The 17,967-nt window shown below is 37.4% G+C and overlaps 1 protein-coding gene across 1 annotated transcript in view; it reads right to left on the bottom strand.

Annotated features, from left to right (window-relative positions):
• LOC106026634 (uncharacterized) overlaps positions 1-17,967 on the bottom strand; it is an 86,192-nt gene that overhangs the window by 59,072 nt on the left and 9,153 nt on the right. Inside the window, exons 5-10 of the mRNA XM_063243316.1 lie at positions 17,650-17,743; positions 11,085-11,113; positions 10,923-10,995; positions 2,426-2,545; positions 2,201-2,229; positions 2,039-2,111 (exon numbers count right to left, since the gene is read on the bottom strand). Of these exons, the coding sequence (XP_063099386.1) occupies positions 2,039-2,111; positions 2,201-2,229; positions 2,426-2,545; positions 10,923-10,989 (289 nt within the window). The 5' untranslated portion in view covers positions 10,990-10,995; positions 11,085-11,113; positions 17,650-17,743. The remainder of the gene's footprint in view (positions 1-2,038; positions 2,112-2,200; positions 2,230-2,425; positions 2,546-10,922; positions 10,996-11,084; positions 11,114-17,649; positions 17,744-17,967) is intronic.

Raw genomic sequence — 17,967 nt, 5'->3', positions numbered from 1 at the left:
TGCAGGAGGACCAAATTCCAAGCACTCACCACAGGCTAGTGTAGATCTCCATGCCAGCTCCATTCTCTGTTGTTACACACCTTCCTACTAAGGTCCTCAGGCTCAAAAACCCCCAACTTCAGCAGGACTGTGAGTTGTTGGACTCCAGGGTGCTTAGGGCAATGTGGGAGCACTTCTGTTGAATGAAAGTGCATCTGGATTCAGGCTTCCACCCATGTTTTTCTTTCATTTTTCCTTGGCTTTTTCCTGAGTCATGAGAATCCCTCTCCTTTTTTCTGGTCTTCTCCATGGCATTAAATTCTAGCATCTTAGCTGTTTCTCTCAGAGAGCCTCGCTATCTTGCTACTTATTGATCTGCCATCTTCCCCACTAGTCTATATTTCTCTTTTGAGCATCCGTTCTTACTTCTGAGGCTTCCTCAGATCCACATGAACTAATATTCATTGCCATTTCATTTTGGTATGGTATTTTCCATTGTTCTTGAAGCTGTTCAGCTATGCAGCCAGTGAATTAGTATTTTCACTGTTGAAAATGGTTATGAGACACAGAAGGCTGTGAAGGGACAGCATGGGAAACTGAGGGCCTCATCAACAGGAGGTAAGGTGCTCTCAAAATTTCCACAGAGGTAGAGCTCATAAACATTGGGTAAGTATTATTTTTATGTGCCACAGCAAGCTCTTTGCTATCCCTGAAAGCCCTATAAGTTTCTCCGTTTCTGATCTAGACCTAGACACAAACAAGTACCAACAAGTGCAGAGTGCTAGGAGACAGGAAAAGAAAGCATAATGAAAATATACCCTTTTTCTTTAGAAACCACATTATCGGATTTAAAAATTTGAAGATAAGTGGAAGAAAACAGGAGACATAAGAGTTTAAAAGACAATTCACTGTGAAAAATCTCTTTGTCATATGGCTTTCATGGACTTCCCATACTGTAGGAATGGTGGTTTAACAGTGAATTAAAATCTATGGAGTATAACATTGTAAGAGGACCAATCATACCAAAGGTTACCTGTCATTTCACGCTTTTTCTTTCTTGTTGGGGCATAGCACAGTGAGGTTTTCAGATATATAATGTATCACATGTCTCAGTTCAAATGATTCATGAATCACAGCTCTAATGGATGCTGGCATATGTGCTGCATGTTGCTATTTTGCCACTTGTTTGTTTCTTTGTTGTGATACCTAAGGTTGAACGCCTCAACTTGCACTTGCCAGGCAGATATGTATCTTGCTGAGCTAAATCCCTGCTCACTGTATTTTGCCTCACTAAGATTCAGTTTCTACTAGTGTCAATAGAGTCAACATTCTTATAAAAAAAGCTTCTGTATAATCTGTAAGAAAACTTCCTACTACTCAAGGAATTCAGGCCTAAGATTCATAATCACTGTTTTGAATAACTGTATCTACCAGTCATTAAGGAATGATTGTAGACTACTTTCTTAACAATCAAAATATGAGACACCATACATACATACTTGTAAGAGTCTGCTTTTGAGAAAATCTATCTGCTTGCAATCAAGAACATATCAATACTGAGATGAAATGAAGTGGAAACACAGTGGGCTTGTTCGTAAGGAAAGCTTAGTCTAGGTAAACATCAGACTTACTGGAAGCACTTTTCCTCACTGTGGTGAACTGAGAGATGTGATGGTGGGGACCAGTGAACCTCTTGCCACAGCCTCCTGAGTTAACTGGGACTCAGGAAGGTGCCAGAAGGATCAACTCTCCAGCAAGCACCCACAAACTTGAAAACAACTCGGAATTTTATAGTAAGTTTTGTGGATACCTGTGAAGTACCCCGGGTCCAAGCTGGTAACATAGGGTATTGAGACATAAGTAAACAACACATTAAAAGTTGTTTTCTCTTATGCATATCAGCACTCTATTTGCAAGTATGGACAGCAATAATTACATCTGCACTGTTAATGTCAAAGCCTTCCAAACATTTGGAGAAAAAAACTGACATGATTCTGGGCACATCAAACACTTTAAGGTACTGTGATTTTTCCAGAGTCATCTGTATTGCTTCATTTACCTAGTTGGAATGTCGGTATAACTTTCATTCTTACTGCTTTCTTCACAACAGAATCTTTTTCTTCCATGGCAGCCTGAATGGGTTTTAAAGTAAAATGGTTAGTAAACACTCCACAGCTCCAAACTATGCAGTTAATTCAGAACACAAATATACAGTCATTACCTTCCCGTGAAGATGTGTGTCACCTGATTCTGTAAAGGAAAAAGGAAAAATAAACTTTATAAGGAAATATGGGAAAGCCAAAGACACATTCTTGTACTGTGAGGCTTTGGCTGAATCTTCATGCTTTGCTTTGGAAACCCAAATCATGCAACACAGTGAGAACAACTGCCTGACACAAACACAGGTCTGATATTCATCAGTTTTTACCCAGTAAGGTTGACTCACCAGATTCTGGGAATGCTGATGGACTCTTCATCACGGATTCTGCCAGAAGTGGATGTTGATGGCCAAGCATCAATTTCTCAGATCTCTTCAGAGTCTCATTAGACTCGGTGAAACTCCAATCTGAATCAGAACAAAAAGTTTTACTTATTAGGATGTAATGACAATACAAAATAATTAATATATCAACCCTTTCCTCAGAAGTACTCTCATGTATTTCTCTGCCCCACAGTCCAATAATTGTTCCACTGCTTCTGTGCTTGACACTCACTAAGCCAAGTCTGATTGTTACCATCATCTCTCTTTCTTCTGTTTTAACTTAGTAGTATTGTGATTTTCCAACAATCTCTTTAATTTTTTTTTGTTTTCTTTTTTTGGGTGGGGTATACCATGGATCGAACTCATGACCTTGTGTTTCCCATGAAGGCACTTATACCACTGAACTAAATCCCCTGCTCCACTCTTTAGTTTTTAGTACTCTTGATTGTTAAAACTTTAGGGATATGAATTATATTTCACTGCTTTGAGATGTTAAGTGTGTAAAGAATGAGCAAAGTGTATAAAAGGCATTGTGAAATAGGGAGCAATTCTTCTAGAGAAAGGGGAAGCAAAGAAGAGGCAGGGTGGATGGAAAGAATGGGGACAAAGACTCCACTGGTTAAGTGAAATGAGTCACAAGCACAAATTTCAATATCATATTGTTTGCTAGTGGGAGAAACTGAAAAGTGTAATGGCCCAACTGTGCAAAAGATAGAAAATATTCAAATAGAAATGGTAAAGTGGTGGGAGGGTAAGGAAGTAAAGGATGTAAAGGGAAAAAAAGGAGCAAACAGAAGAAAATGGAAACAAAATTTTTAAATAAGGACAGTAAGATAAGGAGTTGAAGGGAGAAGAAGTGACTAGGGGAAAAATAAATAAGACTATCAGGTACAGGGAGAAACTTCCTTTAATGAATGTGATCCTTATGGATATCTAAAATGCACCAATGAAAGCAATTCGAAAAAATACATGAAAATTATCCACTTGAATATAAACACACTATTTTTTCCCCAGTCAAAGGTATGGATGTGAATGAATATTCTACTTTCAAATGGGGAACTACAATGAGATACATTCTTCAATACATCAGTGTTGTGAGAATTCCCTTCTCCGGGTTTTGATAACATCATAAATTCCTAAGAAAAGTGCTAGCTTTCAGTGACCTAAATGTGCTCATGTGCAAACTGGTTTATTCCAGGTGAATCGTGGTGAACCTTTGGCACATGTTGCACAGTGGGCTCTTTGCCATCATTGAAAGGCCTAGAAGTTTGCTGTCTCTGACCTAGGTTCACATTAGTGAATGCAGAGCACCAGGAGACAGCAAAGGAGAGCATAATGAAAATATATCTTTTTTTCTTTATAAATCACATTGGAAGATTTGCAAATTTTAACACAAGTCAAAACAAACAGGAGACATAAGAGTTTAAAAGGCATTTCCCAGTGAAGAAGTTTTTTATCATATGGCTTTCGTGGATTTCCCATGTTTTTGGAATGGTAGTTTAACAGTGCATTAGAATTGTTGGAGGCTTAGGTTCTAAGAAGACCAATCATATGAAAAGTTATGTTCCATTTCATGCTGATTCTCTTTCTTGTTCAGGCATAGCACAGCGGGTTTTCAGAGATGTAATATGTCATGTGTCACAGTTCAAAAGATTCTGAATCACAGCTCTCATGAATGTCGACATATGTATGCATGCCACTATTTTAATGCTTTCTTGCTTGTTTCTTTCTTTCTTTTTGCACCTTGGATCAAACTCATCATCTTGTACTTGGCAAGCAGACACTCATGCTGCTGAATTTAATCCCAGGTCCCTATATTTTACCTCTTTCAGATTCAGTTTCTTCTACAGTGTCAATAGATTTCAACATGCTTAAAAATAAAAGGTCCTGTAGAATCTGTAAGAACCTTAACTACTATACAAGGAATCAGACCTAAGTTTCACAATCACTGGTCTGTAAAATTCTATCTAGCAGGCACCAAGGAATGATTATAGACCCCATTCTTACTAATCAAACTGTTACACACCATACATACACATTCATACAGTCTGCTTTTGTGAACATCTGTCTGCTTGCAAACATGAATATTCTAATAATTAGATGAAATAGAATGGAAATGCATTTGGCTTGTTATTAAGGAAAGCTTTAGTCAAGGTACAAATCAGAATTACTGGAGGCATTTTTGCTGGTGATGTTGAACTGAGAGATAAGGTCCTGGGTACCAGTGAACCTCTTACCACAACTTCCTGAATTAATAGGGACTCAGGGATGTGCCAGAGGACCCAGCACTCCACCAAGAATCCACAAACTTTCAAACCATCTTCAAATATTATAGTTAGATCTGTGGATCCCTGTGAAATATAAGAATCCAAATTGGGAGAGTTTAAGATCATTGCTCCCAGTGGTTAAGTGCCCGCCCAGCTTCCAGCCACACTATACTGATCTCTGCAGCTTTCACGGACTCAAATGGACTATACGCTGTGACCTTCTTCAATCAGTGGAGATGAATGCATTGGAGGTTAGTTCTAGCACATTGGTGCTAGCCTAGGGAGACATTTGGACCATCCCTAACCCTGGTTAGGAGCTCACCCAGCTTTCTGAAACACTGGAGATGGCATGAAAGTTCCTGTGGGTATGACTGGACCATGATCTGCAACCTCCATTCAGTCCCAGGAGCCAAGGGCACAGGAGACAATTACCAACACACCCAGGGGAAGCTTTGGAACATCTTTTGAAACACAGAATTCTAGGAAAATGACAAGACAGAAGACCAAAATGCAATATCAAACCTCCAGCCCATCCCAAGATAGCCTGGAAACCATATACATAGAAGAAAATATATGCCATATACCTGAAATATCTGAAATAATATGAAATGAATTAAAGAAGCAACTCTGAGAAGTTTTAAAGGAATTCAAATTAGAAATAATCTCTCAAGTAAAAGAAGAAATGATAAAGGTAATAAAAGAAATGCTGAACATATCTAAAGAAGACACAGTTAAATAATTAGAGGAATAATGTAAAAACATAGAATTCATGGATGAACAGTTTAAGAAACAGAATGCATGAAGCAGATTCAAAGAGATATACAGGAAAACAAAAATTTCATTGAAAGTTGTCAAAACTGTCACAAGGAGTGAAGATAGAACTTCAGACCTCGAAGACAAGATTTCAGCTAGTGAACAGGAAAGATATTTTAAAAATAACAAGGAATCAGGAGATAACAATTCAAGCAATGCAACATGATGCAAATAAAAACAAGAGATTGATAGGGATAAATGAAAAAGAAGGGGACAACACAAATGATATGAAGAGGCTATTTACACAAGTAGTAGCTGAAAATTTCCCAAACATGAAAATGGAAACTGACATATGGATTAGTGAAACATATAGAACTCCAAATAGCCATAACCACCCAGACATATAATAATCACCACCCAGAAATCAAACATAAGAATAGAATATTAAAAGCTGTTAAAGAGAAAAGACAGACCACCTATAAAGGAAAACATATAAGAATCACAGAAGGCTTCTCAACACAAACAATGAAGTCAAGAAGAGCATGGAGCGAAGTATTTCAGATCCTAAAAGAAAATGACTTCTAACCCAGACTGATATACCCTGAAAAGCTGTCCTTCAAAATGGATGGAGAAATAAGATACTTCCATGACAAAGAACAGCTGACGAACTTCATAAATACCAAACCAATCTGGAAAAGAATACTGAAACACATTCTAGATACACATAGGAAAAGACTACTAAGCAATATTTACCTCGATATGATAAAGGACATCTATGACATACCAATTAAACAGAATAGAAAGGTAAAGATACAACAGCAGAAAGAAAACATGTCAACAATAAAGCAGTGTAGAACAGCTATAACCATTAATGTAAATGGATTCAATTCATCCATTGAAAGAAACAGACTGGCAGAATGGATTAAGAAACAACATCAAATCAAACTCTGTCCACAAGAAACCCATCTAACCCAAAAGGAAACTCATAGACTGAAAGTCAAAGGATGGAAAACAATACTTCATGCAACAGGAATTTAAAAAATTAGGGGTAACTATTCTATTTGCAGACAATGTGAACTTGAAACCAAGAATAATCCAAAGAGATAAAGAAGGTCACTACATAGTAGTTTGGGGAAAACTTCAAGAGGAAGAGATAACAATCTTAAATATACATGCACCAAATTCCAGAACACCCAGCTATACAAAGCAAATATTAGCAGAAATGAAAAATCAAATAAGTAATAACACAATTATGACAGGAGACCTTAACACACCCTTGGCACTAAGGGAGAGATCAACCAGACAGAAAATCAGCAAACAAATAACAGAACTGAATCATAGCTGTGAACAAATGGATTTGATAAACGTATACAGTGTTCCATTCAACAACATCAGAATACATATTCTTATCAGCCGTACATGGGACATTCTTTAAAAGAGACCATATACTAGCCCATGGAACATATCTAAGTAAATGCAAAGGAGTTGAAATTATCCCATGCATTTTATCAAATCATAGGACAATGAAACTAGAAATTAATGATAAAAGAAATGGCAAGAATCCCCCAAACACATGGAAATTGAATAATACACTCTTGAGCATTCAGTGAGTCACAAAGGAAATTAAAAGAGAAATTAAACAATACCTACAAGCAAATGAAAATATAAATACAACTTACCAGAATCTGTGTGATGCAATGAAAGCAGCCCTCAGAGAAAAATTACACTGAGCTCCCGCATCGGGATTATAGAACAAAAACAAGCAACTTGATGCTACACCTCAAACATCTAGAAAAAGAAGAGCAAGTCAAGCTCAAAGCCATAAGAATGGAGTAAATCATAAAAATCAGAGCAGAAATTAATGCAATAGAGACTAAGAAAACAATATAAAGAATCAATGAAGCAAAGAGTTGGTTCTTTGAAAGAATAAATAAAATTGATAATCCACTAACCAACCTTTTTTTAAAAAAGGAAAGAAAAAACTCAAATTCATGCAATAAGGAATGAAAAAGGTGAAGTCACTGCAGACTGCAGAAACACAAAAGATCATTAACACCTATTTCAAAAACCTCTACTTTCATAGGTTCGATGACACAGAAGATATAGACAGATTCCTAGAAACATATAAACTACCAAAGCTGGGTCAAGAAGATGTCAAACTGCTGAATAACCCAAATTCAATTAATGAAATTGAAAACATAATTAAGTCCTTACCTACAAAGAAGAGCCCAGGCCCACGTGGATTCACTGTGGAATCCTACAAGAAATACAATGAAGACTTAATGCCAACACTCCTCAAACTCCTCAATGAAATCAAAAGGAAAGCAATTCTTCCCAAGTCATTCCTGGAAGCAACTGTTACCCTACTACCAAAATCTGAGAAGGACCCAACTAAAAAAGATCTTCCTAAAGAACATAGATGCAAAAATCCTCATTAAGATATTGGCAAACAGGATACAGCAAATCATCAAGAAGATTACACACCATGACCAAGTGGGATGCATCCCATCCATGCAGGGATGGTTCAACAAACATAAATCAATAAATGTAATCCTACATATCAATAGAGCCAAAAGTAACAATCACATGATCATTTCTATAGATGCAGAAAAGCTTTTGATAAGATCCAACACTTATCCATGAGAAGAATCTTACAGAAAATTGGAATAGATGGTCTTTACATCAGTATGATAAAAGACATCAATGACATACCAAGAGCCAGAATCATATTAAATGGCAAAGAACTGAAGGCCTTTACCTAAAAATCAGGCACAAGACAAGGATGTCCCTCATCACCGCTCCTATTTAACATAGTACTGGAAATACTAGCCAGAGCAATTAGACAAGAGAGAGAAATAAAAGGAGTAAACATAGGAAAAGAGGAAGTTAAATTATCATTATTTGCAGATGACATGATACTCTACACAGAAGACCCCCAAAACTCCATTGAAAGACTTCTAGATATAATAAATAAGTTCAGCAGTGCAGCTGGATACAAAGTCAATACTCAAAAATCAATTGCATTCCTATACACTAACAACAAAATCACAGACAGAGAAATAAGAGAAGCCACACCCTTCACACTGGCATCCAAAAATATGAAATATTTAGGAATTAATCTCACAATACAAGTAAAAGAATTACAGGGAAAATTATAATACCCTGAAAGAAGAAATTGAAGACATCAGAAAATGGGAAGACATCCATTGTTCATGGATAAGAATAAATATTGTGAAAATGATCATTCGCCCAAAAGTGTTATATACAGATGCAATGAAATCCCAATGAAAATACCATTAACAAACCTTACAGATCTAGAGAAATAATGCCTAAAATTCACCTGGAACCAAAAGAGACCTAGAGTAACCAAAGCAGTTTGAAGTAGCAAAGGCAAGACAGGAGGCATCACTATCCCTGACTTGAAGTTATACTACAGAGTTTCTGTAATAAAATCAGCATGGTACTGGAATAAATATGGATCTGAAGATCAATGGAATAGATTATTAGAAGACACAATCATAACTGCAAACACACTCAACCACCTTATCTTTGATAAAGACATGTTCACTGGAAGAATGACAGTCTCTTTAATAAATGGTGCTGGAAAAATGGCTCCTCATATGCCGAAAACTACACCTAGACTCATGCCTATCACCATGTACTAAACTAAAATCTAAATGGATCAAAGATCTGAATATTAAAACAGAAACACTAAATCTGCTGGAAGACAAAAATCTTGAATCTTAGATAAAAATCTTGAAAACATAAGGGTAGGTAGGGAATTCATGAACAGGAATCAAACCACACAAGAAATACTTCCCAGAATCAATAACTGGGATGATGTCCTATTAAAAAGTTTGTGCATGTCAAAAGAAGTCTCCAGCAGAGTGAAAATAAAACCCACAAACTGGGAAAAAAAATTCTCACTAAACTGTCCCTCAGACAAAGGACTTTTAAAACATATAAAGAATTTTTTTTAAAAAATGAGACCCCTGAAATTCAAAGACCCAATCCAAAAATGGGCATCTGAGATGAATACACGTTCTCAGATGAAGAAATGCAAATGGCAAATAAATACATGAAAAAATATTCATCATCATCAGTCTTTAGAGAAATTCAAATTAAAACAACACTGAGATTCCATCTTACTCCAGAAAGAATGACCAGGATCAAGAAAACTACCAACAACAAATGCTGGAGAGAGTGTGGGGAAAAAGGAACTCTCCTGCACTGCTGGTGGGAGTGTAGACTGGTGCCACCACTGGGGAGATCAGTCTCGACATTCCTCAAAAAGCTGAGATTGGAAGTCCCATTTGACCCAGCTATTTCACTTCTGGGCATATTCCCAGAAGAACTGAAAACACCATTCCACAGTGATATATGTGCACCCATGTTCATAATAGCACAATTTGTAATAGCCATATCTTGGAAACAGTCTAAGTGTCCATCAACTGAGGAATGGATAAAAAAGATGTGGTATTTCTATACAATGGAGTACTACTCAGCTATAAAGAAGGATCACATTGAGATATCTATAAATAAATGGATGCAACTTGAGACCATACTCATAAGCAAAATAAAAACTCATATTTAAATACCATATAGTCTCCCTAATGCAAGACATGGTAAGAGTACAAAAGGATTTATGGTAGTCTTGATTCCCCATTACATTGCTTTGAAGCCTTATAATGTTTTCATTAATTAGTTGGAATGGTTTTATTCTGTTTTGTTTGATTTGATTGTGTGTGATGGTATGAACAGCTATTTTGAAGAAAACAAGACATTATGGCAGCCATTGCACTGATGTAATATCATCTTGTTTTGAAGCCCTACTATGCTTTTGTTCTTATGTTTCCATTGGTTCTATCATGTTGCGTCTTATTGGATTTTAATATATGTGATAGTATAAACAAATTTGCTATAGAAAAAGAGTTAATATCATAGCCATTATTAATTTTCTGTTCTTTGGTTCTGAATGCCCTATAATACTTTTATTCTCCTGAATAGTTTTACACTATTTTGTTATGTTTGATACTATTATATGTGAAGGTATACGCAAGTATTTCAAATTTTGGTTGCTACTGTTAATATCCAGTTGTCTTGTAGTGAAGTGCTGTATTGCTTACATTGTTCTGCTCTGACCTGCTTTGTTCTGTCTTCTTTTGTCTTAATCTCTTTAAAATAAAACTTAAAATTGTCAATAAAAAAGGATGCAAACTGGGAACATTGGGTATTGAAACATAAGTAAACAACACATTAAAAGTTGTTTTCTCTTGTGCTTTTTAGCACCTATTTGCAAACACAGACACCAATACTTACATCTTCAGTGTTTATGTCAAAGCTTTCCAAAATTTGGAGAAAAAATGGAGATGATTGTGGGTACATCAAACACAGTAAGCTACTGTATTTCTTTCCAGAGTCATGTGTATTGCTAGATTTACCTGGTTGAAATGTCTTTACATCCTTTATTCCTACTGCTTTCTTCGCAACACAATCTTTTGCTTCCATGGCAGGCTGAATGGGTTTTAAAGTCAAATGCTTAATGAACACTCCACAGCTCCAAAATGTGAAGTTGATTCAGAACACAAATATACAGTCATTACCTTCAAGTGAAGATGTGTGTCAGGTAAATCTAAAAAGGAAAATGAAAAATAATCTATATAAGAAAATATGAGAAAGCCAAACATACATTCTCACAGAGTTAGGATACATGCTTTGCTTTGGAAATGAGTTCTTCAGATTTTTGACTTTGCTTTCCCATTGGTCAGATCAATATGAGAGAAAAATTAGAATACAGGTTGAACATGATTTCCAATGTGACATTATTCTTCCAAATGCCATAACTAAACAGGAAGTGAGTATATACCAATCTATACATGTCGGGTGTTGTGAAAAAGTGATTTTGGGATCCATCATGACCCTGAGAGGCTGACTGTCAAAGCTGAAAGAAGAGAACAGCATATAAATTGAACAAACCACATCATCCATTGGTACAGCATTGCACTACACATAGGTGCTCTCGAGACACCCAGCACAGCAGAGCTCACAAACGGTGTGTCAATGCTATTTATGTTTTAAAAGATGAGGTTTTGTTATGCTGCCAAGGTGCCCTTAAATTCCTGCAAATGAGTGATCCCTCTCCCTCAAATTTTCAAATAGCTCGAACTGAAAGCATACGCACCATGCCTAGTGAGATTTTTATACACTACTCATCAATATCATTACTCCTTACACAAGCAGGTTTTGTGAAAGTTGGGGACATGGCTGAGGAGAAGCTACGTGGGAATTTCTCAGTGATTTCCACTGATACCGCATTGAAGGAATGAACCAAAGAGTGTCTCTATGTTACTTTTTAAAGGATTTGTGTGAAAAAGCTATTTTATCACAACTTACTTATCTTAAAATGAGTCAATGCTTCTATGTGTACATTAATGTCACTTGAATAATTATCAATTTAACAGAAATCTCTGATGCCTGATAGTTTAGGAGGGGAGGGAAGTACCTACAGTGTAAGGCAAGTCTAGCCCTTGTCCCTGCTTCTAATCATCTCTGCAGCAGCAAGAATCGACTTTGCCATTTGTGAGCACAAACACTGAAGCTGTGAGGAGTAAGTGCTCTCATGTTTCATCATTTGTTCCAAAATTATGTTTAGCTTTGTTATTTCCTATTTTTTTCCCCCAATAAATCCCTGTTCCTCTCCCAACTGACCTCTAGTTCGATGGTCTTGATTGTTTCCATTTACTGCTTTTTATGGATTATTCCTACCATTCCTTTCTTTATTTGGCAGAAATGGCAGTAGTATCTTAGAATTACAATTTGTTTTTCATCTCTTTACTCTTTCCCCCTTTGGCTAGAAATATTTTCAGAAATAAAAACAAGATTTATGGGATGAGGCTGAGGAGGCGTATGATTCCCATTCAGTCTCTGGTCCCAGGAGGGAGCTCTCTAGGGGCACGACCTACCGCAGCAGTCCTGCCCTGGGGGAGTGCTGAGCTGTGGTGGAGCTTAGGACAGGGAGAACAGGTCAGACACTGGGAGCCTCATGCATCTGCTCTGTTACCTTCAGTGATACCACTTCATAAGAGTCCAGAAGGGTGGCTTTTCAATTGTTCCACCTCATTGCCTCTTAAATTTGCCTTTGGGGACTTGCAGATCCAGAGTTACATTTGGCTTCTATGTCTTCACATTTTCTATTTTTATTTCAGTGAAATTGCTGCACTGATCCTTATAAATTGTTTATGGTAGTTATCTTTATTGCTGCTATCAATAGCAATGACTTGGGAAATTACTACTCCTCAGAGACATCTTCAAGTTGTAGCTGACTTTTGAGTGTTGATTCTGTTATAAGATTGTCCTTGTTCAGCAGTCACGGGAAAGATGGTGGATCAGTAAGTAACAAGGTACAGAGCCTCTCTGGGAGAAACAGCTCAGACACTTAGAATTTACCACCATGCAGAAGACTGGGTGAAAGGAAATGGACTCTCAATGACTCAGGAAGAAACTGAGGAAAAAGATTTAAAAAAAAAAAGAAAAGAAAAATGTGGACAGAAGGCTGAAGCCAGAAGCACGCTCACCAGAGCCAGTCCAACTCACGGGTGTGGCACTCTCACCTGAGCCAGTTGGACTCGCGTGGCAGTGCTCTCACTGGAGCCACAGTTGTGCTGAAGTCAGGGTTTGGTAAGCCCAATGGAGGACAGAGCCAGTGTGGAGACCTGCACTAACCTGCAATGAGTGCTCAGAATCTGGCCCTCCTGGGAGAGATTAGGTGACCAACCAGATGACATATTGATATTGGACAGGATGGGCCAGAACAAGGAATGGCAGTGACTTCAGTTGGCTGCTCCCTGCCAAGAGCACATGGGTGGGATCTGATAGAGCTGGGTCATGCCTTTGGCCAGCACCCAATAGCCAGAGTTGAAATTGTCCCTGACATTTTCCTAAACCAGTTCCATCCTCGCTGCACAAACTAATGTGGTGAAGGCCTCCACTGGTTGACTGGCTCAGAGGGTAGGGGCCATCCTACACCACCCCTGCTTGCACCTCAATGACCAACAACAAAATGGAGAAGGCTGCAATCCCTAGCCAGCGCACTTCATGAGAACCATAACCAATAGGAAAGGGGCTGGGACCTTCACGATACACCTGTATTGAGGAAGCAAGATACATAACAAGAGAAAGAAGTTAGAAAAAGCCTCCAGTCAACCCAGGGAATATGGGGGCCAGGAGAGGTATATACCGAACAGATTGAGGGCAGGAAACATGAGATATTTGACATGGTATCAGCTGACATAAAGAAATATCTTCATGACATTATAGATGAACTGAAAACTGAAATATTAATACAACTACAGTAAGATGTAAGATTAATAAAAGAAATGCTAAGCCCCTCCCAAGAAGACATAGATAGAAAAATGGAGGAACACGAAAAAGGAGAGAAACCTTCATAGAAGACCATAAAATAAAACTAGAATACATGCAACAGAGTCAAAGAGATTACCGGGAAATTTAAAACTACATTGAAAGATAGCAAAATTGCCTGAAGGAAACTAGGGATACATTAACAAAACTTGATAGGTTTGCAATGTGTGATTGTGAAAGGAAAGATCTCTTAAAAATAACAAAGAAATAGGCAGTAACAATACAAAGGCTAGAAGACAACAAGAGGATGATCCATAGTTTAAGAATAAAAATGAGTGAAGAAGCAGGAGTAAACACAAAGCAGATACAAAGGCTATTCACAGAAATAATTAAGAAAAACTTCCCAGGCATAGGAAAAGGAAATGATATTCAGCTGTTTGAGGCATACAGAACTCCAGCCACCTAAAACAAAACTGAGCTACCACCCAGACATATAATAATCAAGATCCCAGAAATTCATCCCAAGAACAGAATATTGAAAGCTGTCAGAGAAAAGAAATAGATCACCTCTAAAGGAAAACCCATCAAACTCATGACAGACTTCTTGACACAAACCATCAAATCAAGAAGAACTTGAAGTGAATTATTCCAAGCCTTGAAAGAAAATAACCTCCAATCCAGATTGACATACCCTGAAAAACTGTCTCTCAAAATTAATGGAGAAACAAGATGCTTCCATGACAAAGAGGAACTGGGGGAGTTCGTGACCACCAACCCAACCCTACAAAAAATACTGAAGGACATTCTAGAGAGGGAGAAAAAAACCCCAGGATTTCAGGAACAGTGGCAGAGAGGCCTCAATGAATGGGGCAGACAATGGAATGAAGGAGAAAAGTAGACAACCAATAGCAGAAAAATAGCATAGCAGAAATGAGGCAGAGAAGGTTGGCTATAATCTCTAACATAGATGGCCTTGATACACTAACAAAAAGAAACACAGGCAGAGTAGATCAGGAGATAGGGCCCATCGAAAATTTCCTCTGTATGGGAAATATAATTAACGTGAAAGAGGGTTTATGGACCAAAAGTCAAATATGAAAAAACAATGCTCTATGTGACAGGGAACCAGAGAGAAATAGGGGCAGCTCGTCCAGCACCTGAAGATCGCTTGGAAAGACATGATACTTATGCAGTGGAGAAAAAGCTATAATGAAGCAAAAGCCTTGAGGCTTTTGTACGTGCAGGAAAACAACTTAAGATCAAGCCCAGGGGTAAAAAGTTTCAGAACCACTTGGGTAAATAACAGCTTGCATCCCTAACCTACAAACTAAAGGGAATTAGTGGGAACCAAAATGTACAATGTACCCCATGAAAGTGAAAGTAAAAGGGAAGGAATTGTCTAAAAAGGAAGGCAGAGGACATTGTTAATAGTGTACCACGATTTAAAATCCACATTGTTCTTATCATTTTGTTTAGTTTGGTTATATTTTATTCCAGCCTGTCTACCTGTAGTAGACTTAATGGCCAGACAGCTACTCCAAAAATAGCAGGATATACCACAGTAACCATCCTTAATTTCCTATTAACTTAATCTGAAGCCCTGTATTACTTATACTGTCTTATTATGACTGATCTTATTTGAATCTGGTTTCTCAGATCACTGTCTCGTCTTGACTGATCTTATTCAAATCTGTTATGATTTGATAGTATCAAGTCTGAGAGTATAGACAACTACACTGAAGATGACAGGATTTACTAGGATACCCACTCTGGTTTGATTATTACCTGCTTTTGAAGTCTTATAATGTCTCCAATGTTTTGTTTTTATTAATATTGTTATATACTGCTATGTTCAATTATACTATGCCTGATGATATAGACAATTCTATTGAAGATAACAAGAGACATCATAGTAACCATGTAGGTCACCTTGTGTCATGGTTTTATATTACTTTTTCATTTTGTGTTTTACTAGGAGTTTTTGTTTTGTCTTGTTTTGTTTTTCCCTCCAATACAGAAAGGATAGCTATCCATATAGAGACTCGTGCATGTGTAGAACTTCTAAACAGTTTATGAGAACTGATTATATAATGCACAATAAAATGAACAACTACTTTGAAGAAAAAGAGACACTAAGGGACCCAGTTCTGATTCCGTAGCATCATGATGTGAAATCCAGCAAATTATTATTCTTTATTCCAAGTGATTTTAGTCTGTTTTGTTTAATTTCAAAATGCATGAAGGAATGGACAGTGATTTTGAAGAGAATGAGGAACACTATGACAGCCATTGTCGACTTCCTTATTGTCTGGTCTTGAAGCCGTAAAATGCCTTCACCATCCTGTTTGGATCAGTTTTATACTATGTTGTTTTGTATAAATTCACTGTATGTGAAGATATGGACAAGTATTTGGAAGAAAACAAGAGAAAGTATAACAGATAGTGAAGATCTACTGATGTCTTGCTTTGAAATGTGTCTCTTACACTGCTTTCTTATGTTTTGTTTTGTTATCTTTTGTTATGCTTAATTTTACTGTTTAAAATAAAATTAAGAAAAAAAGATTTATGCTCCCCCTTGACCCTGTTATGTCTTGATCTAGTTCTCAACTTATGGTTCTTCTCCAGATTTCTCTACAGGAAACTTGATATTGGGCCACCTCCAGTGGTCTGAGGATGAGTGGTGTCAGCCTTTCCAGAGAACTTACTACCAATACACCTCCTCAGTCCTTGTGAATCAAATATGTGGTGTAACATGTTCCCCAACAGGGGCTTCCTTTCTTCACAAAAGATCTGGCACACACACTCTCTTCCAAATCCTCTTCCCTTCCCTGAGTCTCTTCCAAATCCTCTTCCCTTCCCTTCTTTCCCTTTTTGGAAAGTGGTGCTGACTTCCTCCTCATCATGTCACCCAAATTGAAAATGCACGAATGTCAACCACTTTCTTATGGACTTTTTACTGAGACTATGACTTTGCTGATCTCAAAAAGCATTCTTTTCTTTCTATTTTTTTACTGTCTCATTCTGGATACACTACATGATGAAACAGCAACTCTTTTTAAGTGGTAAAACTGTAAATGGAATTCTGCAACCAGCATTGTGGGAGAAGTAAGTTCATGAACCAAGGTACCAGTGAAACTACGCATATAGCTGACCTTGCTTGTTTATTCTGATCTGTAGTGAATAAAGAAGAGCTCTGCATAATCTAGTACTTCAGTCCTTGATGCCTTTCCAGTGGTAAGAAGACAGGGAAAGTGAAAAACTTCTGCTCTACTTCTCTATCAAGTTTTGCTACTCAATGCTCAATTGATACAATTTCTACACTTCTGCTACCTTGATCTTCCTTCTCTTAAGAATTACTTCATTTCAGGGGCTGGGGATTTAGCTCAGTGGCATAAGTGCCTGCCTTGCAAGCAGGCAGTCGTGAGTTCGATCCCTGGTACCAATAAAAAAGGAAAAAGACAAAAAAAAAAGAATTACTTCATTTTTCCACACTCCATACTTTGTTTTCTTTGTTTACTCCCTGTATTATTGCTTTCGCATTCTTCACTCCTTTCTTTCCTATTAATTTTCTAACTTCCCTCAGACATTAGAATGCCTTGAAATGGTGCTAACAAGGTAGCTCCCTCAGTGACCCTCAAATTAACCTATTACTTAAACTTCAAAGTATATAAAACTTACTACTGATTTACTTCTTTTTTCTTACTATCCAATTCATGGGTAGTTTTTTGACTATTATAATCCAGCAATGCTCTACTTTTAGCTAAATAACTATCAAATAACTTCTCTAAATAAATTACACATATTTCCTACCTTTTGTTTGTGTATTTCCTGCATGTTTTCCTCCATCATCTGCATCCCCAGGAAAAGGATCGACAGGCTGCTGTGGAAGATTCTCAGAGATACTCTGTGAAAATTCATATAGCAGTAATGAGTTACAGAAGCATTTCTTACTCATTTCCAAAGAAGCTATCTGATTTTTACCATCTTAAGGCAAGCAGGTTTAATAATGGGAAGCATATACTGAGAACCAAAATGTCTCCCATGTGAACCTTATGACAAGCCCAGTTGCTGTCTCCATATGGGTGCTGACTTTGTAAAGCAGGCATGGAATGCTACAGGAAGGATTCA

The sequence above is a fragment of the Cavia porcellus genome, unplaced genomic scaffold (assembly GCF_034190915.1).
Source record: "Cavia porcellus strain 051 isolate PalLab524CR breed Dunkin Hartley unplaced genomic scaffold, mCavPor4.1 scaffold_37, whole genome shotgun sequence".
Classification (NCBI taxonomy): Eukaryota; Metazoa; Chordata; class Mammalia; order Rodentia; family Caviidae; genus Cavia; species Cavia porcellus.
The sequence above is the reverse complement of the archived record's forward strand: the minus strand, read 5'-3'. Positions and strand labels throughout refer to the sequence as shown.